Here is a 26,471-nt window from a genome sequence, read left to right as displayed (position 1 = left end):
TGTTTGCAGCATCTGGACAAGCTGTAAGAATCAAAAGGCTGTGAATGAAGCTCATGCTGCTTTGATTAAATGGTCTGCTTCTTCCACGACCCGAACCTGCTTCAAGGTCCACTGTTGTTGGGCTCCTCAGTGACCCTTAGCTGGAGTATGCAGGTCATGAGTGTTGAGGTACTCTCACAACAATACCCCCATTGAGCTACACAGTGTTGTATGGTTGTTGTTCAGCTCCTCGCAATAAATAACTAAAAACAGCTCCTTAATATTTTTGTGAAATGTGAGAAAGAATGGTAAAATATTTCATGTGCTGCAGATGGTGCTTCAAAAAACCTGGCTGCAATTTTATTGTTTATAACTCATTTGAAAGCTCTTCTTTGCTGTGATTTGCTCGTGGAAAATCTCTTGACATCTGAATCTTGAGACTAGAATGTGGCTCAGCACCTTATTATTAAGTGTTTGATGTCAGAACGTCTCACCAGCACTTGATCACACCAAGCGACCAACTTTTCAAAAAGATCCGTGTAACAGCATTACGATGCTGCGATGACATAACATAAAATAACAAAAAAGACTGGCGATGTGTTCGCTGTGAGGGATTAACGTCTGAATCAGGTGTCAAAGTCTGCAGGTTTTGGCATGAACTGATAGCCATGGGTACCCAAAAGGTTGGAAATGATGACACGCTTTCTAATATGTTTGCAGTAATGTAGACATGTACAAATCAACAGGAAAAAGCATACAGTATATTTTGTAACTGTGTCATTCCTTCTCAGATTGCTGGCCAAGCGTCGTAAGAAGAACTTCTGGGGTTTCTCTGTAAACTGCACAGGCAACGAGGCCGACCTGACAGATTGTAAGATGGGCAGAGAGATACAGTTGAAGGGAAACAGCACCTGTGAGGAGGGCATGCCTGTAGTGGTCAGCTGTGTGCCTGGACGTGCCTTTGCTCCCAGCGTCAGTGCCGGCTACAGGAAGGCCTACCGCGTCGAGGTAGGTCAGAGTGTGCCACGCTTCAGAAGGTTAGCTCTGTCGCTTCATAGGAAGAATGTTCTGGGTTTTAAATAGGTACAGTAAACGTGTGATGAATCGGTCTCTGTGGCATTTGAGAAAGGACAGATAACTTCCTTACTTATTGCAACAATGTATACTGACATTATGAGACAGAAAGGAACTAGAATACATGTCATTGAGTGTGTTTATAATACTTTATAAAATATGTATCGATACATTACTGTCAATGCAGGAAGCGTATCTTAACTGCCCTCCTTTGCATGATATAGATAGATAGATATGAACTTTATTCATCCCCAGGGGGAAATTACAACCTAATTTCACCCTGGGGATGAATAAAGTTCATATCTATCTATCTATCTATCTATCTATCTATCTATCTATCTATCTATCTATCTATCTATCTATCTATCTATCTATCTATCTATCTATCTATCTATCTATCTATCTATCTATCTATCTATCTATCTATCTATCTATCTATCTATCTATCTATCTATCTATCTATCTATCTATCTATCTATCTATCTATCTATCTATCTATCTATCTATCTATCTATCTATCTATCTATCTATCTATCTATCTATCTATCTATCTATCTATCTATCTATCTATCTATCTATCTATCTATCTATCTATCTATCTATCTATCTATCTATCTATCTATCTATCTATCTATCTATCTATCTATCTATCTATCTATCTATCTATCTATCTATCTATCTATCTATCTATCTATCTATCTATCTATCTATCTATCTATCTATCTATCTATCTATCTATCTATCTATCTATCTATCTATCTATCTATCTATCTATCTATCTATCTATCTATCTATCTATCTATCTATCTATCTATCTATCTATCTATCTATCTATCTATCTATCTATCTATCTATCTATCTATCTATCTATCTATCTATCTATCTATCTATCTATCTATCTATCTATCTATCTATCTATCTATCTATCTATCTATCTATCTATCTATCTATCTATCTATCTATCTATCTATCTATCTATCTATCTATCTATCTATCTATCTATCTATCTATCTATCTATCTATCTATCTATCTATCTATCTATCTATCTATCTATCTATCTATCTATCTATCTATCTATCTATCTATCTATCTATCTATCTATCTATCTATCTATCTATCTATCTATCTATCTATCTATCTATCTATCTATCTATCTATCTATCTATCTATCTATCTATCTATCTATCTATCTATCTATCTATCTATCTATCTATCTATCTATCTATCTATCTATCTATCTATCTATCTATCTATCTATCTATCTATCTATCTATCTATCTATCTATCTATCTATCTATCTATCTATCTATCTATCTATCTATCTATCTATCTATCTATCTATCTATCTATCTATCTATCTATCTATCTATCTATCTATCTATCTATCTATCTATCTATCTATCTATCTATCTATCTATCTATCTATCTATCTATCTATCTATCTATCTATCTATCTATCTATCTATCTATCTATCTATCTATCTATCTATCTATCTATCTATCTATCTATCTATCTATCTATCTATCTATCTATCTATCTATCTATCTATCTATCTATCTATCTATCTATCTATCTATCTATCTATCTATCTATCTATCTATCTATCTATCTATCTATCTATCTATCTATCTATCTATCTATCTATCTATCTATCTATCTATCTATCTATCTATCTATCTATCTATCTATCTATCTATCTATCTATCTATCTATCTATCTATCTATCTATCTATCTATCTATCTATCTATCTATCTATCTATCTATCTATCTATCTATCTATCTATCTATCTATCTATCTATCTATCTATCTATCTATCTATCTATCTATCTATCTATCTATCTATCTATCTATCTATCTATCTATCTATCTATCTATCTATCTATCTATCTATCTATCTATCTATCTATCTATCTATCTATCTATCTATCTATCTATCTATCTATCTATCTATCTATCTATCTATCTATCTATCTATCTATCTATCTATCTATCTATCTATCTATCTATCTATCTATCTATCTATCTATCTATCTATCTATCTATCTATCTATCTATCTCATGCAAAGGAGGGCAGTTAAGGTCAATCATTGTATTGGATTTTGGTGATTTTGCAACTGATCAGAATCAGATGTGTGGGGAAAAAAGGGTTTTAAATCAGAACAGTATGTATTGTGTTGAGAGTAATCCCCGGAGTCTTACCTTGTGGGAGAAGAACTATAAACTGAAAGATATCAGACTCTCTGTCACTTCAGTAAGTCAGGTTATGGTACCATGTGGCTGAGATTGGTTTCACAGTCTGCAGATGTGAAACTAATCTCTACAGATGTTTGTGACATATCTTGAACAATCAGATTTCGTCTGAATTACACTCTTCAATTAATTCAAAAGAAAAACATGCATGTGGTGCTGTAGTGCTAATTTCAATGTCTGATTCAAAATGTATGCTCTCCAGATATGTTGCTGCATCACATTACATTATGTGAAGTACAGAGTTGGGTGAGCACATGTTATACCATCCAATAATCAATTCTTCATCCGAGTCCTGCACTGGATTTCAACATTTTCTACTGATTAATCAAGTGGCCCTGTAGTCAAGCAGCTGGAAACATTTGAGAGGACGAACGCTAAACATCCGTTGTTTGTACAATTAGATAATCAGTGTTCCCGTGTGGTGTTTATAGTTTATACATTATTATCAAGGAAACATCTATTTTCTATCTACCCTTCAAAACAAGGGACGATGGTATACATTCTTTTTATACTTTCAACATGCAGGTATATGCAACGTGTGCAGCATCGTGAGCCTGCTTTCTGCTTGTGTTTTGATATTGAGAAAATCATATTTCAGGATATGACTGATTAAGCCGTCTAGCTAATCACATGTTGCTGCACGTTGCGATTATGTCCAAATTGAAAGAGTTGACTTATGCAGTTAATTCAGATTTCATCAATTTCTGTGGTTTTTGGTAATAACAATGGACAAGACTGTTCTCATTGTCAGCATTTTCATTAATTTTAGTTTTTGGTGAACTGTTTCTGCAGCAACCCTTGGTGCGTCTAAGAGGCGGAGCTATGATTGGCGAGGGGCGAGTGGAGGTGTTGAAGACTGGGGAGTGGGGTACAGTGTGTGACGACAACTGGAACATTCGAGCTGCCACCGTGGTGTGTCGAGAGCTGGGCTTCGGTAGTGCCAAAGAGGCCTTGACTGGCGCCCGACTTGGACAAGGTATGATCTACAGATTAGTCACTAATAGTGATAGATAGATAGATAGATAGATAGATAGATAGATAGATAGATAGATAGATAGATAGATAGATAGATAGATAGATAGACTTTATTTCAGACTCGGGGTCCATACAGACAGATACATAAAAAGACAGACACAAACAATAAAAGTACATCGGCCTAGCAATGCCTTACAAAGAGACAGCTGTACCAATTGTATTGTTATCGTACTGTAACATATAGTACAATTGTAAATGGTGGTACCTTTATATGAAGGGTGTGTGCCAGAATGGAATAGAAGGAAAAAAACACCCCAAAAAAGAGTAAAAAAAAGAGTAAAATTATTAAAAGAATATATAGGAGGGGAAAATCTTACAAATCATCTTTTAAATCCAAATGTAATTAATTAATTAATATATATTTTTTATGTATCAACTTATATTTTGATTATAATTAGAGAGCAACTTAACACCCCCCCCCCTTCATTAATTAAAAAAGATATTGAATTGTTTTTCTTTCTGTCTTTTTTGTTTTTCATAAAAAAATGGTAGATTTAGCAGAAAAATCATGCTAGAAAGATCAATTGTCTGGCCCATAATTGTGGTGATTCAGAAAGTGTTTTTCCAGTTCATAGTTCAGAGCATACATTGGTCTTAATTCTTAAATATCCAAATTGAAAGGATCCTATGAAAATAAAATCTTAACTTAAAAAAAAACCGCTGGTATATTGTTCGCAGTTTTTTGAAATATGGCCTCAAATATCCAGTTCTGTAAGGGGTTTAGAATAAATCATGTAATTATTCTGGTGGCGACTCCATACACTGATAGATAGACACTGATGCATAGGCCGCAGTCACAACTCTCGCTCACACAGGTAGACTGTAACAGTTGAACTCAACTTCTTGCAGGCTTTTAGCTTTGATGACATTTCAAAGTCCCGGCAGAACTTTAAGCAACTCATTCCCAGCTGTGAAAATGAAAGGTGTGGGCTGAAACCAGAAACTCCCATCGGCATCTTATCTTTGGCCTCTGCACCACCACCTGTTTGCGTCTCACTTCAATCAGCCCAGACGTTCAGTCAGCATATAAGTACATTTGGGAATGTATGTAGCACGTTAATGCTCATAACCTGAATCTGCGAAATGCAATATCCCACAGCCTTATAAGAATCACATGTGCACTGGATTAGTTGTCCTCTCCTCTGCCGTATTCTCACACCAAAACACAAGAGCGCACAAAATGTTCCAGCAAGAAAAACAGCCTTTATGGGTTTCAGAGGAGGAATTCTTCATTGGAGAGTGCACAAGGTTATTTGAGGGATGGATTTTCTTCATGAGCTGACCACTGGATCCAAAAAGGGTTCCACATACAGACCATAGATTTGAAATAGCTTATTGTGTTTGTTTTCAGAAGTCACTGAAGTGAACTAAAGAAGAATGTCAATAAAACTGAAATTGTACTTGTAAGTGATTCCCAGATGGGAAGATTAGTTTTTAGGCTTAGTTCTTATGCAATCTATGTATTGTTTTTATACTTTTCACCAATTTTCAGCTGATAAAGGGTACAAACTCATATGCATTTTTTTTGTGTGTTGCATTTGTGAAGTTATAAACATTGAATCTATTTTAATCATCAGTCAGACCTGAGAACTGACTGATTACAGCAGCACTGTATTCTTCCTGTTGTGAATTTATTCTTCTCCACTGGATGCTCGTCCATCGCAGTCTCTGGCTGTAGCTCGCATCACTAGAGACATTCCTGCTCAGTCACATGGGAAGAAAGCCAGCATGGAGGGAGGACTCACACATGTTATTATGGAAACTAAGATGACTTATCTTTTTGTAGAAGCAGAGAGAGGATCTTTCTTTTTCAAGTGTCTCATTTTCATTAGCCATATAGCTGACTGTTTCCTGTCGCATTTCATTTCAAGGGAACAGGAAATCTTACCATCTGTCTTTAGATGGACTTGTTGGTCTATGAAAACCCACAAGCAGCGAGGCCAATGCTGTTTTATTCAGGAATAGTGGGCAACACAGGCTTTTGTTTCCAAAAATAATTGTGTAACCCAAAGATCAGTTCTTCTGAAATACTTTTCCGTAATGTGCATGATGCTACTGCTCCAGCTGTTTTTTAGTGATCCTGAGTTTAATCACAAGTTCAACAGAATGACAGTTAAACAGGATTCATGTGTTTGTTTCTCCGTAGGAATCGGGATGGTCCACATGAACGAGGTGGAGTGCTCTGGCTTTGAGAAGTCACTGACTGAGTGCAACTTCAACCGTGACGCTTTGGGCTGCAGCCATGAGGAAGACGCAGCACTCAGGTGTAATGTTCCCGCCATGGGCTTCCACAAAAGAGTGAGGACCTCTCTGTACGTCGATATACTATAAAAGAATAAAGATTTGTATAGAACTGGAGGACACATCTGTCTATCTTTGTCCTCAGCTCCGGTTAAATGGCGGCCGCAATACCTTTGAGGGCCGTGTGGAGGTTCTGGCAGAGAGGAACGGCTCTAAGGTGTGGGGCTCAGTGTGCAGTGACAGCTGGGGGACCATGGAGGCCATGGTCGTGTGCAGGCAGCTCGGCTTGGGCTTTGCCAGCCATGCTTTCCAGGTGAGGTGTAAATGATGGTCTCCACATCTACTTCCAAAAAAAATATTTTTCCGATGAATTCATTGCATAACTTGCTAACATACAATGTATGTACCCTGTGTTTGGAATGCATGGAGAAATTGGAAGAAAACATTAATGGTTTTTGTCCTATTTAGAACATTGGGTGGTGTTGCACTTCAGCCTCTTGTGGCTGAAATGTGTATTTCAATACAAAACTTTATATTTTCACCTGTTTTCACAGATAAAAGACTTATCTTAGGAAGATTAACCCGGTAAAAACAGGTTTTCACCTGTTCATAAGTCAACACAGGTGAGAAAATAATTTAGATCAGACTTAGGAAATGGATTCCTAGAATATAGATATACCTTAACCACCAGGTTAAATGGGTAAAATGGAAAGTGTCCACTAAATGTTTGTGTATATTTCTTTCCATTTTCATTTTCCGTTTCCAAACTAAAGAGTGGGGTCTGTCTGCACCTCAGGCCAGGCCTGTACTTTTTCAGCCGTCCGTTTCCTCACATTATAGTGCCATTGTTAATAACTTATGGTATTTAATATCTTAGATAATATACATGTTGTGAGATCAGATTTGTTTCATAGATTGGACATATTTTGAAAATTACTATCATGTATAACATGCATGAGATAAAACTACTCTTGCAGGACTACCCATGTTAATGGCCTTACCTGTGTGTGTGTGTGTGTGTGTGTGTGTGTGTGTGTGTGTGTGTGTGTGTGTGTGTGTGTGTGTGTGTGTGTGTGTGTGTGTGCGCGTGTGTGTGGATGCCATTAACTTGAACTTGAGCTTTATTGATCCCAGAGGGCAAAATAAGGTTGTAACTGTCCTGGAAACTTCAAAAACACAACGTCAGAGCAGAAAGCTGGCCTGGAGTGATAAACCTAAAACACAGATGAGCTTTAAACTCTTCAGCAGGAGTGATGGCGAAACTTTTGTTTCCTGTTTGAAGTTTAGTTGAGCTTTCCACCGCTAAAGCCCGCGGCATGACTTGGCAGCGTCACAGTGCTGTCCTGCTTACGTCTATGTCTTTATATTTAAAGGACACCCCCAGTGCTCTCTTTATGTCATAATGTGAGAAGCTGGTTAAGTTAAACCCTCCCTTGTGCTCTTTATATGTTTCTATTTTGAAACCAGGGGTGTATGTGTGGTTTCAGATGATATAGGTCTGGAAAGTGTGACTCATGTGTGTACGTGTGGAGTGGAACATGGACTGGATATGTTGCTGGCTGATTATCTCACTAAAGTGTGTTTTGGACAATTAAGTACAATGCACTTCTAATGAGACAACACATGAACATGTCATCATCTGTTTGCGGTCACTGCTTGAGTACTCGTCCTTTAGTCAAGTACAGTTCAACATTGGGCTTTTCCGGGGTGAAGTAAAGGGTCTACTTGGATTACAAGTAGCTATTTCGCTTTATAAAAAGACATAATACAGTGCCAAGTCAAATAATCAGGTCAAGTTAAATAATAACAAGTCTCTTTATCACATACAGTACGTTGCCATGACATAGGACTTCTCATATTGTAGGTTTAGAATGAATAAATGTCTGCTCGTTGTTATCGTAGCAGAGCAAAGACTCAGCTTCTCTGAGACGCGTTCCTGTCTGAATTAAATACTTCTGCACGCAAACGTCACCAGACGGAACAAATGACACCAAGCTCAAACTATACTGCTGTCTACCCCTCTCCTCAGCCCACCAGCAACTACTCCCACATCCATATCCCTCAGCTCAATATCTTTCTCATGAATCCTCCACTTTCTTGAAAGATGGTTTCCTCGTGGTCTGCAAAATGTTGTAATGAGGCCGAGTCAGGACTGTGAGGACAGCAGAGCGCCCCTTGCTGTGTGTGTGTGTGTGTGTGTGTGGTGGACCCTTTGATTAGATATGCCGTGTGGGAACTGGGATGATGTCTGCAAATTAAATACAGGAGGAAAATTAAGATAATGTTTCTGCTGAAAACAGTCTTGTGCAGCTTGAGCAACATGATCTTCTGTTTGAGTCCAGCTGACTCGAGCATAAATAGATGAACCTGTGTAACAAAGATGTAGACTTGAGACTTGGAATCATGTCAGATTTAAATTAATAGTTTGACATTTTGGCGAATACACGTATTCACTTTCTAACAGAGAGTCAGATGAGAAGATTGCTACCGCTCTTGTGTCTATACGATAATTGTGAAGCTACCAGCAGCCAGTTAGCCTAGCTTAGCACAAAGACAGAGAACCGGGGGAAACTCGCTCTGTCCAGAAGATAACAAAATCTCTGTCATTAGAGAAATTTGATATTTTAAAAGTAACTTTTTTCCAAAGTAACTAAAAAAGTAACTTTTTTCCAAAGTAACTAAAAAAGTAACTTTTTCCCAAAGTAACTAAAAAAGTAACTTTTTTTCCAAAGTAACTAAAAAAGTAACTTTTTTTCCAAAGTAACTAAAAAAGTAACTTTTTTTCCAAAGTAACTAAAAAAGTAACTTTTTTTCCAAAGTAACTAAAAAAGTAACTTTTTTTCCAAAGTAACTAAAAAAAGTAACTTTTTTCCAAAGTAACTAAAAAAGTAACTTTTTTCCAAAGTAACTAAAAAAGTAACTTTTTTTCCAAAGTAACTAAAAAAGTAACTTTTTTTCCAAAGTAACTAAAAAAGTAACTTTTTTTCCAAAGTAACTAAAAAAGTAACTTTTTTTCCAAAGTAACTAAAAAAGTAACTTTTTTTCCAAAGTAACTAAAAAAGTAACTTTTTTCCCAAAGTAACTAAAAAAGTAACTTTTTTTCCAAAGTAACTAAAAAAGTAACTTTTTTTCCAAAGTAACTAAAAAAGTAACTTTTTTTCCAAAGTAACTAAAAAAGTAACTTTTTTTCCAAAGTAACTAAAAAAGTAACTTTTTTTCCAAAGTAACTAAAAAAGTAACTTTTTTTCCAAAGTAACTAAAAAAGTAACTTTTTTTCCAAAGTAACTAAAAAAGTAACTTTTTTTCCAAAGTAACTAAAAAAGTAACTTTTTTTCCAAAGTAACTAAAAAAGTAACTTTTTTTCCAAAGTAACTAAAAAGTAACTTTTTTCCAAAGTAACTAAAAAAGAAACTTTTTTTCCAAAGTAACTAAAAAAGTAACTTTGAGAATATAGTAACTAAAAAAGAAACTTTTTTTACAAAGTAACTAAAAAAGTAACTTGTTTTTACAAAGAAACTAAAAAGTAACTTTTTTTACAAAGTAACTAAAAAAGTAACTTTTTTTTACAAAGAAACTAAAAAAGTAACTTTTACAAAGAAACTAAAAAGTAACTTTTTTTACAAAGTAACTAAAAAAGTAACTTTTACAAAGAAACTAAAAAGTAACTTTTTTTACAAAGAAACTAAAAAAGTAACTTTTACAAAGAAACTAAAAAGTAACTTTTTTTACAAAGAAACTAAAAAAGTAACTTTTACAAAGAAACTAAAAAGTAACTTTTTTTACAAAGAAACTAAAAAAGTAACTTTTACAAAGAAACTAAAAAGTAACTTTTTTTACAAAGAAACTAAAAAAGTAACTTTTACAAAGAAACTAAAAAGTAACTTTTTTTACAAAGTAACCTGTGGGTATCTTTTTTCGACATGCTATACGATAACGTTTTTCAACATGCTATAGTATGATTTTTTTCATTACTTTTATAGACACACTGTTAAATGTCAGGCTTCATCACAAGCATTCCAGTTAGAAATCACTCTGGAGCTTTTATTTTGAAATGGGAGGGGGGGGGGGCTCTAAAGATAAGACCTGAATGACTATGATAGAGAGAGACAGACAGACAGACAGGAGGTCCATGCTGCCAAGTCATGTGTGTATAAGGCTTGACTAGTCCTCAGACCTGAAAGCAAAAACTTTAAAGTCGTATGTGACCTTGGACAATCCCAAATCATATAACGTCACATTACAGGTCTGTCCAAACAAACTAAGCTTGATGGACACATTCTCTTCTCTTGAATCAGGAAACATGGTACTGGGAAGGCGATCCCTCAGCTGACGTAGTCTTGATGAGTGGAGTGCGGTGTTCAGGAACTGAGCTTACTCTGGATCAGTGTCTCCATCACGGGAAACACGTTCACTGTCCCAAAGGAGGTGGACGCTTCGCTGCGGGGGTCTCCTGTACTCAGAGTAAGAAACTGTAGAATACAATCACTGTTTTACAGTCACAATCTTACTTTGTTATGTGGAAGACATGACGACATGTCACGGCAGGAAAAGCCCACGTGTAAATGAAAAACAATGAATGCGTAAGCTGCTTCAGTTTCAGGGTCCTGGTGTTGTGCATGTTGGCTGACTGTCACGCTCTCATGACTTACTGGGACACTTTACTGAGCCATCATTGATGTTATTGGTATTACTTGCACTTTTCCTATTAATGGCAAGTTGAAATGTCTGCTGTGAAGAAGGCTGTGAACTGGACAACAATATGCTTTGGAAAGAAATGAAATATGTGGTAAATACTGTATTGTGCTGTTGGATATGAAGTTTATAAAACTCTGATAGTAAGGAATATTATCAAAGACGAACTTGATGCTTTACAGCTAATTGGGGAACATTTAGTTTCACGCTGGTCTTAACCACTTGGTACCTTGTTGCTCTCACCCTCCCAGTGGCCCCAGACCTGGTCCTCAGCGGCCAGGCTGTGGAGCAGACCACCTACCTGGAGGACAGACCCATGTACGCGTTGCAGTGTGCCCACGAGGAGCACTGTCTGTCCGAAAGTGCTGACACAGCTGACCCCAACTCCTACCGCCGCCTTCTCCGCTTCTCCTCCCAGATCCACAACAACGGCCAGTCAGACTTCAGGCCGCGGGCGGCACACCACTCCTGGGTTTGGCACGAGTGTCACAGGTGAGACCTCAACGAGAGCTACAGTTTGTAGTTTGCTTTTATTATATTGACTGTATGAAACCTGATACCGTCAAATGATGACACGGGGGTTACTGTTGTTCATGTTAATGCTGGATGTCAAAATGTCATGAATCCTTCAAGGGGATCATTCAGTTTCACATAAGAATACTGCACATGTGAAACTGAATGAAATCATATGGAATGAATCTTTTATAATTAATGGCTGACATTAACTGCCCTGGAAAGCCCCATATTCCGCTGGCGATTTGGCTTTCCCCCCATAAGGCCTAGTCCTGGATCAGAGCATGTGTGTTATTGAGGAGTTGCTACATGATGACATATATAGGACGTTTCAACATTAAGTTTTGTCTCGTCTATTCCAGACATTACCACAGTATGGAGGTTTTCACCCACTATGACCTGCTGAGTCTAAATGGCACTAAAGTTGCAGAGGGACACAAAGCCAGCTTCTGTCTGGAGGACACTCACTGTGACGAGGGTAAACAGTCTTCCTTCCCTTTATATTGATATCACATACTGTGGCTTTGTGTAGAATTGTGCTACTGAATTGTGGTTGAACAGGATTTTGCTTTCATACGAAGAGAACATTGTAAAAACAATGCATGTTGTTGAAAGTTCTGAAAAGGCTTAATACTAAAACTGAAACTGTTGTGAATGCTGACAGGTATCGAGAAGAAGTATGCGTGTGCAAACTTCGGGGCACAAGGCATCACATTGGGCTGCTGGGATACCTACAGGCACGACATCGACTGTCAGTGGATCGACATCACAGACGTGAAGCCCGGCGACTACATCTTCCAGGTGAAACATTTGATTTGCCAGTCGATAGCGGTAGATAAAGAGCAGATAGCGGCACATCTGCATCGGGAATGATTGTCTCATCTCCAGCCAAACACATCCCAAGACTTTCCACGTCTCCTCATCTGCTGGTGTTTGGCGCTCAGCCTGAGTATACTCAGACTTAGCAGAGGTTGTTGAAGAACACAGACACTGTGGCTGCTGCTGAAACTTCTGAAACTGCTGAAATTTCTAACAACTATAGTTTGATTTGAGAGACAAACTCTTGACATCCGCCACTAAACGATTGTCTTTCTAAATCAGTTGCAGCAATAAAACTCACTAAATCTGTATTATTCGGCCCTTATGTGTCAAGGAAAGAGAATGTTTCTTTCAGACTTCTGACAAACATTGTTTTGTTTGTTTTTGTTCTCCCAGGTTGTGATAAACCCGAACTATGAGGTTGCAGAATCAGATTACACCAACAACATAATGAAGTGCCGCTCCCGGTACGACGGACAGCGCATATGGACATACAACTGTCATATAGGTGAGACCCTTACCTGATAAAGACCCACCACCCCTTCTGCACTTTGGTTAAAATGGTATTGACTAAGATGGCAAGAGTTCAGTTGTGGGGTTTGAAGCAAAATATTAAATAAAATGAGTTTAGTTTTTATACGATAACCTGATGAAGGTATAAACATCCTTGTTAAGATAATCAACATTTAACACATTTCATTTCAAACGTACCAAAGTAGAGACACTGACGCACACATTTACTGTCCTTTTTGGCTGCACCTTTTGTTTATTACAACTTTTACATCACTGAAACTTTTATACAACGAATCAAGTTTAAACCATGTGTGGTTTTCACATTTTCATGGGATTGCGGAGAATTAAACGCTATAATTAAGTCTTCTTTTCCCTGAAATAACTCAAGGGATGCAGTTCAATTCTACAATTAGTCGACATGGGTAATGCATAGAGACCACAGAACAAGTCCCGTCACTCCCGCTTCAGGCACAAAAGATCATTTCAGGGAAACCTCTCATTTCAGTATACGACAAAACATAAACCGCTCAACATCTTTCTTTTACTAAATACAGCAACGGGAACAAAGGGCTCACCATCCCACGTTTCCAAACTCAAGCGTTCGTTCTGTAATGTGGAGAGAGAAACTTTAACACTTTGCCTCTGAGGCAACAATCCTACGGTAGGTTTGTATTCTTTAGAGCAGCGGTTCCCAAACTTTTTAGGCCGCGCACCCCCTTCTACATCCCGACCGGGTTCATGCATTCAGCAACATTCATGCAAATATGCTAAACTGGCTGAAATCGGGGAAACTGTCAGGTGGGACGAACGCGAGTCGAACGCGAGTCGAACGCGAGTCGAACGCGAGTCGAACGCATAATGAAGTCGGGAGCACATCGGCCCATCGCGGAGTCAAGGTGAAAAAAGAGGAAACGAGGGTGAGCATCAGACTGGGAAAAAAAGAGGAAATATGATGAAAAGTATGTGTGTCTGGGCTTCACTTGGATTGGCAACGCAGATTCCCCAAAGCCACAGTGCGTGGTGTGCAGTGAGGTTCTGGCTAACAGTCTGAAGCTCTTATTTACGTCGCCACCTGAACACCAAGCATGCCAGTGCAAGTCAAAAGCAACCTTACATTGTTTATATCGAAATTGGAGGAGTTACAAAACAGCCAAAAACAACTGCAGTCTCATTCATGTGTTGGTCTATAAATGACGCACTACGGGCTTCATATCTGGTTACAGAATAGCGAGAAAGGGGCTACCGCACACAATCGCCGAAGACGTGTGCTTGCCAGCTGCCAGAGAGATGGTGGAATGTATGATTGGGGAGAAAGAAGCAGTTGGACAAAAGTTGGACATGATCCCGGTGTCCAACAACACTGTGTCGCGCCGCATCGATGCTTTGTCCGAAGACATCCTGGCTACATTAGTCGCTCATTAATTGTAAGTTAAATGTGATAATCTGAGCCTGTGCGTGTGTGCTCGCCATCCTGATTGCTCTTTAAAAGTGACGCCTTGTGTCACTGAAAGTTATTGAAACTTTGTTGCAGTGTTTCAGGGCGTTTTCACACCTTCAGTTCGTTTGCTTTGTTCTGATTCAGGGATAATATGATACAATGTTGCAGTTTCCCCTTTGTTCGGTTTGTGTTCACACTGCAACATTTAACAGCGGACTAAATCTTGTAAACTAACGCCACGCGCGAGCAAACTGTTCTATCATTGGTCAGATTTTTATGCGGCTGTAAATGGGCTCTGTTCCTTTTTTTTTTTTTTTTTTATTAGGGGGGGGGGGGGCGTGCGCGAACTCGGTCGGGATGTAGAAGGGGGTGCGCGGCCTAAAAGCGGTTTGGGAACCGCTGCTCTAGAGGCCCGATGAATGCAGGCAGACCTCCGCTGGACCTTTCTGTAGGAAATAGAACACAGTGTTTGACAGCAGACGGTATATTACAACATGCTTCAAAACAGAATGGTTCGTTTGCATGATGGAATCCAAAAAGGGTGGTACACTCTTAAGACTATCAGCATTTGTGTTGTGTTATGTATTGGTTAGCTCTTGTCTCCATCATCTTTTCCTTCTTCACAGGTGGCTCAATGAGTTCAGAAACAGAGGAAACATTCCCTGGACTGCTGACCAACCAGGTCTCCCATCGGTAGACCAAAGGTAGACCAAGCAGACGGACATTAGGGAATCATATATTGATATTCGACAACCACTAGAGGGAGCTGTGCTGTTTTTCTTCCTTGGAGCCGTGCTGGTTTGTTTTTGGTCTCAGGGCTCAACCGGTACAACGGACAACGATTCAATGAGAAAATGAACTGCTTTGCTTATCTATTAACCACATTCAGCTGTACAAAAACAATGTCCTTATCTTTTAATGTTGTAGTGCCTTTGCCATCAGTGAAATGTAGGTTTCGACCTGGTGCTCACTGGGAGAGATGTCAGGGAAGATAGATAGATAGATATACTTTATTTCAGACCCTGGGTCCATACAGACAGATACATAAAAAAACAGACACAAACAATAAAAGTACATCGGCCTAGCAATGCCTTACAAAGAGACAGCTGTAACAATGTCGCCACAGCTGGGACTGGTAGCGTGTGGTGCTAAACCTTATGTTGGTTAAAACAAGTATGATCCCATTTACAGAGTCATTCAGTCTACAGATGAATTTATACATGAGATTTCTTAAAACTGTTTGGAAAGTGTTGACTCGTGCAGCCACAAACATTTCACGAGCACTACTCCATCTCGGTCTCTTTAAAAGTATTCTCATGGCGTCATTGTACGCGACTTGAAGTCTCTGTAGACTCTTTTTTTTGTAGTTTGACCACAAGTGTGCAGTGTAGAGTGGAGTACAATATGCTCTGAACAGAGACATCTTCACTCCATCTGTACACAGACCAGACTAACGTGAGAGACTGTTTGCTTGTGCATACATCATATGACATTGCCTGGAAATGTCGTTATCATCAGACATGTGTTGTGTTAAAAAATGACCAAGATATTTGACTTCACTACAGACACCAAGATTATTGTCAGACAATTTGAAGTCAGGGAAGTTTAGACATTTGTCCTCTTTAGTTCTACAGATCAGGATAGCGTTGTATTTGATGTCATGTTCCACACCATACACAGTCCATATAGTGAGGAGCTGCTGAAGACCAGCGCTAGAAGGACTAAAGATCACCAGATCATCTGCATACATGATGTGATTAACCAGAGTATTTCCAATCATGCACCCAGTATTACAGGCTTTCAGCTGCTTGGACAGATCATCAATATAGGATGCAGCCACATCATTTATTAAATTAACTGTGCCAACAGTTGTTTTTCGAAGCCAAAGTTTGGGAAAAGCCTGAAACCAACATCCATTAGATGACACCTTTCACCCGTATGTTGTGTTTGCTTCGGATGGATGAAAAGAGTGTATTGTTAAACCTGGTGCTACAACTGAATCTTGCACTGTATGCTTTCCACCCAAAACAGATGAATCCACAGTGTTGGATGGTTAAAGGCTTTAACTCTAAACTGAGAACAAATACAGTACATGATTATAATTACTGTAGAGCAACATGGCAAACACTAAAACTGACAAGTAATTCCTGTTTTTATAAAGACTGTATTTCACTTTACACAAAAGGATGACAACTTGTAACCCAAACTGTAATTTAGGCCTAAATTTAGATTTATTTTTACATTTTCTGTCATGGCTCCTTTAGTGCTGAACACGGTAAATTGTATTGGATTTGTTTCCTGCAGTGTTTCTGTCAACTTGTAAACATTTTAACTCATAAATTGTAAGAATTAAGGGTAAATAGGCTTTTTTTTTTCTATCAGGATTTTGTGTTCCACATACTTGAGCTCGCTTTTGAAAATGTTTTATTTATTGATTTGTTTTTTGTCTTGGTTGTTTCAGTCGACACATTTTCCTCTTCATGGTCTGTGCATCCCCTCAGCTTATTTCTCAATGTCTGAGTTTTGTTACATTATTCTCGTCGGGGACGGTGATAACATTGTGGACGGACATCCTGAAAAAGCTACAAATGTATGTGAAAATGGCTCTTCATTGTTTTGTGAATTAAGGTTTTTTTGTTTTTTTATTTTCAAAGAGTACTTGTTGCTTGCTGCCTGACTGGTTATATTTTATATGAAAGGGTGAATGTGGAAAAGAATTTTACATTTTTAAAATAAATATTGGTGAATGCAGATCCAAATTTAAATGATGAAACTTTGTTTATACGGTCTTGGTGTATAGAAATGGAACCTCGTATGCAAATTAAGAGACGCGTTGCAGAATGTGACATTCAAGTATATGTAACAGTTAACAGCTATCCCAAGTTAGTGTTCTGCTCACTAGCAATCAAATCACTGTGGCTGTTATGTGGTGGTGTAGTAGATGGACCCAAACACACGCTCACACAGCAGATTAATCCTTCAAGATCTTTATTATATATATATATATATATAGCTGCAGACCTAAACAGACAACAGTATCCAAACAGACTACGGCTCGTGTCCAGTGGCCAAAGCCTGTCCGTTCTCCCTGAGTCGGGAGGGAAACTCAACCTTACTCACGGCTGGAAACGGTCCGGGATGAACACAAGGGATGCCGACCGGTGAACTCCGTGGTACTACTCGGATCGGCCTCTGCGCACAGGTGAATTCCCGGGGATCGACTCTGCGCGGCAGGAGCGCTGCAGACAGCCAGAAAGGTTAGAAATAACTGGTCATGGAAACACTGCTCAAACTCACGGAGACTAGAACCAGACTGGTAACCGTACGGACTGACAACGCGCCGGAGGACAGCCGGGGGTATTTAAGTCCGTCGGTGCTGATCGCCGGAATTCCCCACAGCTGAGCCTGGGGAGAGGGGCGTGGTTGAAGATGGAACTCGGGGGTGGAAACTATAGGCTGACACAAAAACAAAACATAAGCACATGGCCTTCAAACAACAACACTGACAGGGGGAAAAACAGAGGAGCACACACTAGGTCAGACCGAGATCCTAACAGTGGCAGCTATAGTTGGACAAACATTCATTTAACTCTGTAGCAAACTCCACAATTCTGCATGCGTACTCTTAAAAATGCTGAGAACTTCCTTTGTCACTTGTGTTCGTCTGTTCACCTGTTTAAGCCGACAGTGTTTGCGATTCCCTTCAATATCGCTGCCCTCTTGTGCCTCGTCCCTGCATCCCCAGGGCTCTGGTCACCATCCGCCTGGCAACAGCACAGTCTGTCCGAGGACGCTCCTTTACCGGCTGGATAGACTCTGGAAGATGGCAAAGAAACAACCATCTGATCCACATCGTCCAGTGTTGAAACAAAAGATGATACTCGATACCACAGAAGGGCTGTGTTATTTATTCCAAGTAGCTCTGTGGCTGATACATGTTCGATGAATCACCGACCTGCTCGTCTGCTGGCCTTTCCTTTGGCTTTTTTACTCGCTTCACTCAACGCTCTTGCCTTCAGCAGTGGATGACAAATGGAGAGTGCCTGGATTGCTGCACATGGCATTGCTATATGTTAGTACAACCTTTTAACCTCAGCACGACATTCATTGTGCAGCGAGGACTCCATCCATACCTGCCGTCTCATTGGAGAAAACCCCCAGGGCGTGTGTGTCGTCAACCCACTCGATCTTCATTCCACCATCACTGTGACAGACAGGAAAGCACAGGTTTGGTAGCTGGAACAATTGTCTGAGATGTTAAAGTAGCTTACATTGAATAAACTTAAACCCAGCGGCCTCATGAACTAGAATAGAAAAGCTGACGGAGACAGATTTAGGATCTAAACTCTCTGCTCGTACCTGTAGTCTGTAAAAGCATCCAAGAGGTCATCTGTTCTCAAACAACCTGGGAAGTCATAGATCTCGATGACGTGGCAAAACCTTTCCAGGCTGTAACCCACATTCTCATAAGAGGAGTAGTCATTGTGAACGTGCTCAATGGAAACGGTCTCCGGCTCTTTCAGACGTGTCTTGATCTGATAGGACAAACAGAAAGAAATATGACAATTTAAGATGCTAATGTGGCCTCAGCTTTAAAGAGTTTAATGTCAACGTTAAACCAAAGAACAAAAAGTACAGAGCAATGACATGATGCTAATATTAATATATACGTATGTCAGTAAAATGGATTACCGGTAAGTAAGAAAAACAGCAAAAACAGGCGTACCTCTTCAGTTACATCGTCTGTGTCTGTGCATACGTCTCCCTCGCCCTTCTCATCGTCCTCCAGAGTCATGTCATTGAAGCAGGACACCGTCTGTTGCCAGACTGGGGGCTCAGCTTCATTCGGCGTCAGCAACAACTTTGGTTTCACTTCACCAACTGTTGAACTGTCAGCAACATGGTTAGGGATACACTCCGCTGCACTGAGGACACACTCCTCGCTGGATGTGGTCGGGGACTTTGTTTTTTCTCTTGTTTCGGGAGAGAAACAAGAGTCGCATGAGCTGCCAATGCAGCTACAGCTACTAGAGGCTGGACCGGGCAACCCTGGGTCTCCTGACGCTTCATTTTGTAAGGAGAGTCTCTCCCGAGCAGCTCGTGGCATGTAAAGGGGTTTGTCCGGCCTCTTGGGTCCACGGCCTCGCGATGGGATAGAAGATTTATGTTTGCCGTTGCCACCTTTCTCCTTCCTGTTTCTTAAAGGCTGTTCACAAAAGCTGTTGTTGCTCTCCCCGTCACTGACTTCCTCTTCCACACCCCTACAGGAAAACACAAATGTTTTATCTCAACAAGTAATTTAAACTATAAGACGAAAACAAAAAACAGCAATTTGTAACAAAAACAAACTGGCAACCTGCGCATACAAAGCAATACAGCAAAGTTAATTCCACATCAAATAACAGAGATCTTGTCTGTAGTCCGGACCTCAGCTCAGAATGGCAGACCACCACCCGACGGCACCAGCTGTCCCCTACTGAGAAGGTGGTGAGCTCTGGCAGGTCCTCTATGGTCCGGTGGATCAGGTATCGTAGTCTGCTCGGTAGAGGGGGGAACAGGAGCACACTGACGGGGACACATGTCAACACAGAAAGACAATAAGGTCAGTTTTTCTTTTGAGAGTTTAAAAGCAACTTCATTGTTACAAATGTTCAAGATAAGACTTGGTTTTGAGGATTTACTGTCAATGAGACCACCCGATTTAAAGGTTGTAAACAATGAAACCAGTACAGGTATAAACACATTTATACCTCTTGTGGTTGCTCTTCTGTTGGTATGTTTCCAGCTCATCATTGACGTGATGCAGGAACACCATCTCCTGCTTTGGGAGGTAGATGCCATCGATACACGCAAACGCCAGGGTGGCCAGAGAGGGACGGGTCCTGTGGACAGGTTCATGTATTACTGATATGACCTAACGTTAGCCGCAATGGTAACAAAAGAAATCATGCAGATTCACTGTGGCGAGCTAGCAACCGTAGTTGGAAAGGTCAATGTATTAATAGCTATGTTAGTTTAAGCTAACTGGAGCAGAAAACTAGCTGGTTATGGTGCGTTATTATTTACCTAAAGCACAAATAAACAAGTCAAAACAAAGCTAGCAGACTCTGGTTAACGCACGAGGTAAGTTATGTTTACGTTAGCTTAAGCTTTTAGTAATTAGAGTGTGCTTACCGTTGTGCTTAAAGTGCGATTTATTATTGTGACTTGTTTCAGTGAGATGCTGTTCACGTAGCGTTAAAGAAGTCACAGGTAGCAGCAGTAGATCACAGTTGTCTTTACTATTTATCTACCGGAAGCAGATGTTTTTTGGTTACTTCAGAAGCAGCAGAATATCCGGTCTGACTCCTTCACAATGAAAGCGACGTTCCTACAAATCTTTTTTAACACATACTAAAAAATTGCATCTAATATTTATGTGGTAATAGATTTTCAAACCAAATACTGTGTTTTGAACCCATTGCGCACACAAAATACTATTTTCAAAGCCTTATGCACTGTGGTATTGGAAATAAAGTCAAAAACACATGGAGCTATACATATTTCGGGCAGGAAATTTTATTTAGATAAAACAGAACAATATTTATTAGAAAAGTAAACCAGCTGCATCAAACACCAACAATAGCAATCATCTGTGGTGTTGAGTGTTTAAGGTTTCTGTGGTGATTATGGATAAGCGGGAGGACATTCGTAATGTAGATGGTGCATCTCGTGGGAAACATGTAACAGGACTTGACTGAGATTTAGTGATGTTGTACTATGACACAGATGGAAACTTCTCAAAATCTACCAGGTCACACTGTTATATTGTGATGGCCGTACAAACAGTATACATGCTCCATCTGCAGTCACAGAAATCCAGTTCAGAACTTCCACGTGCATATTTCACAAGACACGGCTCCCGCTCCCCCCATCCCCCCAAAAAAAATCACATTCATGCACTGATAAGAAAACATTTGCCTCAACAAAGGCTACAACCAGCATGTCAACACTGTGGAGCGAGCACTGCCCATAAGAGGATTATAGTTTATGGGCCGGGCCAACAACTCTCTTATCAGTTCTTGGTGACGCCATACATTACACTTATATTTACCATGGTCAAAAAGAGGCATTTAACACAATGGCACTGTTCATAAAGACCTGTCTTCATCAACTAGGACACGATTTGTACATCACTGCATGTATCAAAAGACATGAACACACATTTACAAACATGTCAGGATAGGCAGACAGTAGAGTACTCATAAATAACAGAGAAGAGGATCAGATCGAAATTATATACATCCAGTCAGGTGAAGCAGACATCTGAATATTTGCTGCCAGACAGATGAGTCTCTGGTCATCGGAATACACTGAGAGGTAGAAAGAAAGAATATTCTGTCATGAAGAATAGTCAACGGGTACAGACAATGAAGATTCTAGTGTTATGAGTAATAGACCACTAGATAGTAGTAAATGTCCTGCTTAAGTGATCACACATTTAATTAAATGAAAAGTGGTCAGTGATCCATTTGACCGTGGCTAAAAAGAACAAGCTTCACGGCTGACGTTAAGTAAAATACCTTAATAAAATCCTGATATCTTGAGTTAAGGGCTAAAATGTGGTGATAATGATTTTTCATTAAAATAATACACCAGAAAGACTCCATACCAACAGTTCTTTATCTTCCAGAACCAATATTTCTGTCTTCAAAGATGGTGATTTCAACCTAGAAGATAGAAAGTTAAGGGAAATACACAACGCTAGATGCACATTTTCTCATATAGTTAAAACTACGGGTGATAAAATGTTGTTATATTTATTGAAAATTCTCCTTTCACTCTAACAGAAATCAATAAATCAAATACACTGAAAAGGGATATCGTCTGTGGCTGTTACTGTAATAAGCTGCATACCTACGTGTCGACCTACTTACATACCGGCCCGCTCTCTGTCAGTGCACTCATTATCACCTGAGTGTTTTATAAGCTGCTAGTTTGACAGCCGTGTGTGCTACCAATAGCCACAGCTCATTTAGGGGGAGTGGCTTTGGAGGGAGGCCTGAAGGGTCGGGCTGTCAGTGCTGCTGACCTGGCGACTTTTCGCTAAATTTGGGACTTTTGAAGCTCGGGCTGCTGGCTGCTTTCATTGGAAATAAATTGGTAACACTGGGTCAAGTATTTCATGTGGATAATTCTTAAAATCCATCTTAATCTTCTCAACATAACCAACCCTAGCTTCAACCATTATCTACCGTTTCTTCACAAGGTTATGCCAGCTGTGTTTGAATTTACTACCCAACTTATGGAGCCAAGTATCGTATTTCGCCGACGTTGAGAAGACTAGTTTTAGAATTAGTGTGTAAAATTAGGCGCATGTCAAAGAATAACCTGCCGAAGCATTTAGATGTAAACATTAAAAGAGGAGCCAATCAACCAAAACCCACCGTTTAGCCTAATTTTACATCAGTATAACTTCAATACTTTTCTACCCCGCTGTATACTGCTATATGTCAGGTGAAGGATACGACTCTGAGGCCTCTCTCTATGGGGTCAGTCAACAGCAAGCCCCTGGGAGCATAAATCTTCTCATTCTGGTCCTTAATGTATCTCGAAATCTTCTTCAACACCTGCACACAGAGAGATAGACAGACAGACAGCATGCAGATGTAAGATAAACATTGTCAGGTAGATCTGTCAAACACAGCGTACCATTGAAACTGTTTTACCTTTTCATAGTGTGTTTCCATACAGAGGAATACTGTGTAGGCAGTTAGACAAGCCAGGCAGCCCTCCAAATAAGACTTCCCCCCTAGTTTCTCTGCCTCTGCATACAAGTTGTTGAGAGTCTGGATGGTTTCCTCAAACTCCTGCTTATCAAGCTGAAAAACAAACAGTTTAGATATACACAATCTTTTAAACATTCAGTCAACAATCACTGCATCCATGTAAACACTATACACACCCTTGACTCGAGCTCAGAGGGGAACTTGGTCTGGAACTTGGAGATGGTTCCTGAGCCGTAGTCTCTCTGGACAAACACCTTGGAGGACACAGCTGGCTGCTGGAGGTCCTGTAAACTGTGGGTCTGGACCAACAATCAACATGTAGGCGGTTATCTTGCATAGAAAAGTACCCGTCTGAATGGTTGACTCAGTGGCACCTGCTGTACAGCTAACTACACCGACTGTAGGGGAAATCATGACGCCCATACTATCAGCTAACTTTAAAGACTTTAGACGTTACACAAGCTAACATTGTTAGCACGCTAATAGCTACGACAACATCTTGGATTTTACCGACGACAATTACCACATATGTGATGTTGATGTGGGCTACTATGTGACATTATGAAACAATAGCACAATATAGTATGATCAAATTGTATTGAATATATGATCCGCCTATGAGGTAGTTAGTTAACGTTAGCTAATAACACGTTAGCTTACGTTTACTGAGCCATCAACGGCGCTGGAAAGTACGGCATGTTAGCCTTTAACACCATCCACATCAATAACCACCGTAAACATGTTAACATTAAACATTTAGCCACGTAGGTCTTTAAAAACCGAAAAACTCCCCCAGTCCACCTGAAGAAAAAGCCCTTACCTCAGCCATAGTGGACGTTTCCTTGTAACTACTGCGCATCTACGCTCCAGCTGCACCGATCCTATGCCACTTCCGGTCCTTTGTTTTCAGAATAAAAGTGTCTTTTGCACAAATATATTGATGAGTAATATGTTATATAAGTATAGTATGTCCAAAAAAAGTAATTGTATAGTATCTCCAATGTGGAATAAAGAAGTCACAGTATAGTATGTATTTTAGTAAAAATTGAAATGTGTTTTCTTTAATTTCATGCACTCCTGTCGTGATCATGTATTGATTTAATACAACTTTTAAAAATTAAATTGTATGTCTTTATTTTCTATGATTGGTTTGTTTGGATAGAAAATCAGAATAGAATATCTTGAAGAACTATTAAAACGTAATTTTCTGGCACAATTATAAAGTAAATTTACCAATGCTTATAAGCAACTTCCAATAAGTGCCTTCAACATGTGGATCCAAGTCCATCAACCTCTGTAAATATACTGATATGCTTCAAGTTCTAAATGTAGCAGCAATAAGAGACAAAGAAATATTTGTAATGATGAATAATAATGAATTTATGTATTTATCACTTTTACACACACTTTGTTTTCAGAAAAAAACAGCAGATAAAACCAAAAACATGAATAGAATAAAATGCTAACAGTCTGATGTCAATAGGTAGAGCGGTCCACAGTTTGGGAGCTATAACAGCAAGATAGGCTGATGCCTCAAACCGCTGAAGTAAAATGATATAATCCAGACAGTAATGTGGACAACAAATTTTAGAACCAAGAAATGAATTGTGAATTTCAGAAATAGCTCACCAAGATAAGGTGCTGATACAATTGATACTTGACAGGCATAAAAGGTCCAAAACCCAGCTCTGTTTCAGGAAGGTCCATTCTGTCTCTACAACAAATGTGAAACACTAAAAACTGAAGGAGCTTTATAATAGATTCATTTTTTATTTTTGTATATTTGTAATGTGCAGAATAATGTCATGCTGCAAGGTTGAGCAGATGTTTAGTTATCCCAGATGTTTTTGTGTGAGTAGAAATGGTATGACGAAGTAGCTCAGGTAGTGAACTGCTCAGAAGACCTGAGGTTGTGGGTTTGATGTGATGCAGCAAATTTGAAGGTCCATCACCCAAAGCGAAGAAGTCAAACATGCTACAAAAGAGCAGGTACAGGAGTCAGACCAGATAGCTCAGGGGCGACCATGGCTTACTGGGTAGAGAGGGTTGTCCGCCAACCGAAAGGTCACTGGTTCGATCCTCGGCTGCACCGTGTCGAAGTGTCCCTGAGCAAGACACTGTACCCTAACTGCTCCCCGGGTGCCTGTAATTGGCAGCCCACTGCTCCCTATATATACACAGGTATGGGTCAAATGCAGAGAATAGTTTCTTCTTGATAAGTCTGGAGGTTGTGGGTTGAACCGTAAGTGGTGCAGTGAATTTTGATGTCAAATAAACAAAAATATTTCTGAGTGTGGTATTTGTGGTTTGGAAGGCTCCAGCACCAGGTTTGAGTCCTCACCGTTGTGAGAGCGCCAGTAGTCAGAGCACCACTGTGGAGGTGGAAGAGTACGAGACTGTCCATTGACATTTATGAGAAATGGGGAGGTATGGAACAGAAAAACACTCAAAACACGCTCATCTTTTACCGCCATTACTTGTCTTTCTGACTTCCTACATCGACTTAGTCGGTAAATCATATTACTTTGACAAGCTATACTATGAACTTGCCTAGTATACTTTCACATTTATTGGTCTTTTTAAAATCAGTCTAGTCCAATGACTTTTCATAAGGTTTTGAACAGTATACTCCGATATATACACTTACAATGACTATACTACAGACCTGTTAATTTGTCAGCATTCTGTACAATGATTGTCACACTTGACTATCGTTTTACCTTTTTATGACACGGCATAATAGACCATGAGTTTGTTTGACATTCCATCCTGGATACCTTGTTATGTCAATAAAGTTTAGTAGTATTTTTCCCAGTAATCAAAATATAATTAAACTAGTTAGGTTGCCACTGTGGAAAGTAGCAATTATTTTGATTTAGTGGCTTAGCTACTTTTAGAAAATTTAGATTTCCATTTAGAAACAATGCAGGATAGTTACTTCATCATACCCAAAAAAAAAAGAATAAAAAGAATTCATTCAGATTCACTTTACCAGATTTTAATCCATTCTGGTGATATAGCTTCAAATTGCAATAGTTTACTTAAGTCTTACCACGTGTCAGTTGCTAGAACAGAGCACTGCATCCAAATGCATTTATACAATACAACCTTTCAATTTAAAGCAAAATAAACTCAAAAACAGGGG

The 26,471-nt window shown here is 39.3% G+C and overlaps 3 protein-coding genes across 5 annotated transcripts in view; 1 reads left to right on the top strand and 2 right to left on the bottom strand.

Annotated features, from left to right (window-relative positions):
- Nucleotides 1–17,311, top strand: part of loxl2a (lysyl oxidase-like 2a) — a 29,631-nt gene extending 12,320 nt beyond the window's left edge. The window contains exons 5-14 of the mRNA XM_079297066.1: nt 771–987; nt 4,100–4,283; nt 6,489–6,640; nt 6,729–6,896; nt 10,879–11,044; nt 11,527–11,767; nt 12,151–12,266; nt 12,453–12,589; nt 13,004–13,115; nt 15,185–17,311. Of these exons, the coding sequence (XP_079153192.1) occupies nt 771–987; nt 4,100–4,283; nt 6,489–6,640; nt 6,729–6,896; nt 10,879–11,044; nt 11,527–11,767; nt 12,151–12,266; nt 12,453–12,589; nt 13,004–13,115; nt 15,185–15,255 (1,564 nt within the window). The 3' untranslated portion in view covers nt 15,256–17,311. The remainder of the gene's footprint in view (nt 1–770; nt 988–4,099; nt 4,284–6,488; nt 6,641–6,728; nt 6,897–10,878; nt 11,045–11,526; nt 11,768–12,150; nt 12,267–12,452; nt 12,590–13,003; nt 13,116–15,184) is intronic.
- Nucleotides 17,312–17,529: 218 nt separating this feature from the next.
- On the bottom strand, nt 17,530–20,854 carry r3hcc1 (R3H domain and coiled-coil containing 1). Of its 3 annotated transcripts, XR_013773138.1 has the most exons (10): nt 20,733–20,854; nt 20,309–20,440; nt 19,986–20,123; nt 19,285–19,819; nt 18,918–19,093; nt 18,692–18,762; nt 18,514–18,609; nt 18,231–18,374; nt 17,885–18,014; nt 17,530–17,781 (listed from the first exon to the last, which is right to left on the bottom strand). XR_013773138.1 is itself a non-coding variant. In XM_079297044.1 (9 exons), exons 2-8 carry the CDS (start codon nt 20,371–20,373, stop codon nt 18,262–18,264), a joined length of 1,194 nt encoding a protein of 397 aa, XP_079153170.1. In that variant the 5' UTR covers nt 20,374–20,440; nt 20,733–20,854; the 3' UTR covers nt 17,530–18,014; nt 18,231–18,261. The 3 variants fall into 3 exon arrangements, 2 of the variants coding, with proteins under 2 accessions (XP_079153170.1, XP_079153171.1); XM_079297044.1 differs by having other exon boundaries at nt 17,530–18,014; XM_079297045.1 differs by having other exon boundaries at nt 17,530–18,007.
- Nucleotides 20,855–21,106: 252 nt separating this feature from the next.
- Nucleotides 21,107–24,202, bottom strand: LOC306797830 (golgin subfamily A member 7-like). The gene is made up of 6 exons (XM_079297271.1): nt 24,147–24,202; nt 23,503–23,625; nt 23,267–23,419; nt 23,066–23,167; nt 22,210–22,267; nt 21,107–21,910 (listed from the first exon to the last, which is right to left on the bottom strand). The coding sequence occupies exons 1-5, from the start codon at nt 24,183–24,185 to the stop codon at nt 22,220–22,222; spliced, it is 465 nt and encodes a 154-aa protein (XP_079153397.1). The 5' UTR covers nt 24,186–24,202; the 3' UTR covers nt 21,107–21,910; nt 22,210–22,219.
- Nucleotides 24,203–26,471: the final 2,269 nt, after the last annotated feature.

This window comes from Melanostigma gelatinosum, assembly GCF_949748355.1.
Source record: "Melanostigma gelatinosum genome assembly, chromosome: 3".
NCBI lineage: Eukaryota > Metazoa > Chordata > Actinopteri > Perciformes > Zoarcidae > Melanostigma > Melanostigma gelatinosum.
This window is presented reverse-complemented; position numbering and strand designations above follow the sequence as displayed.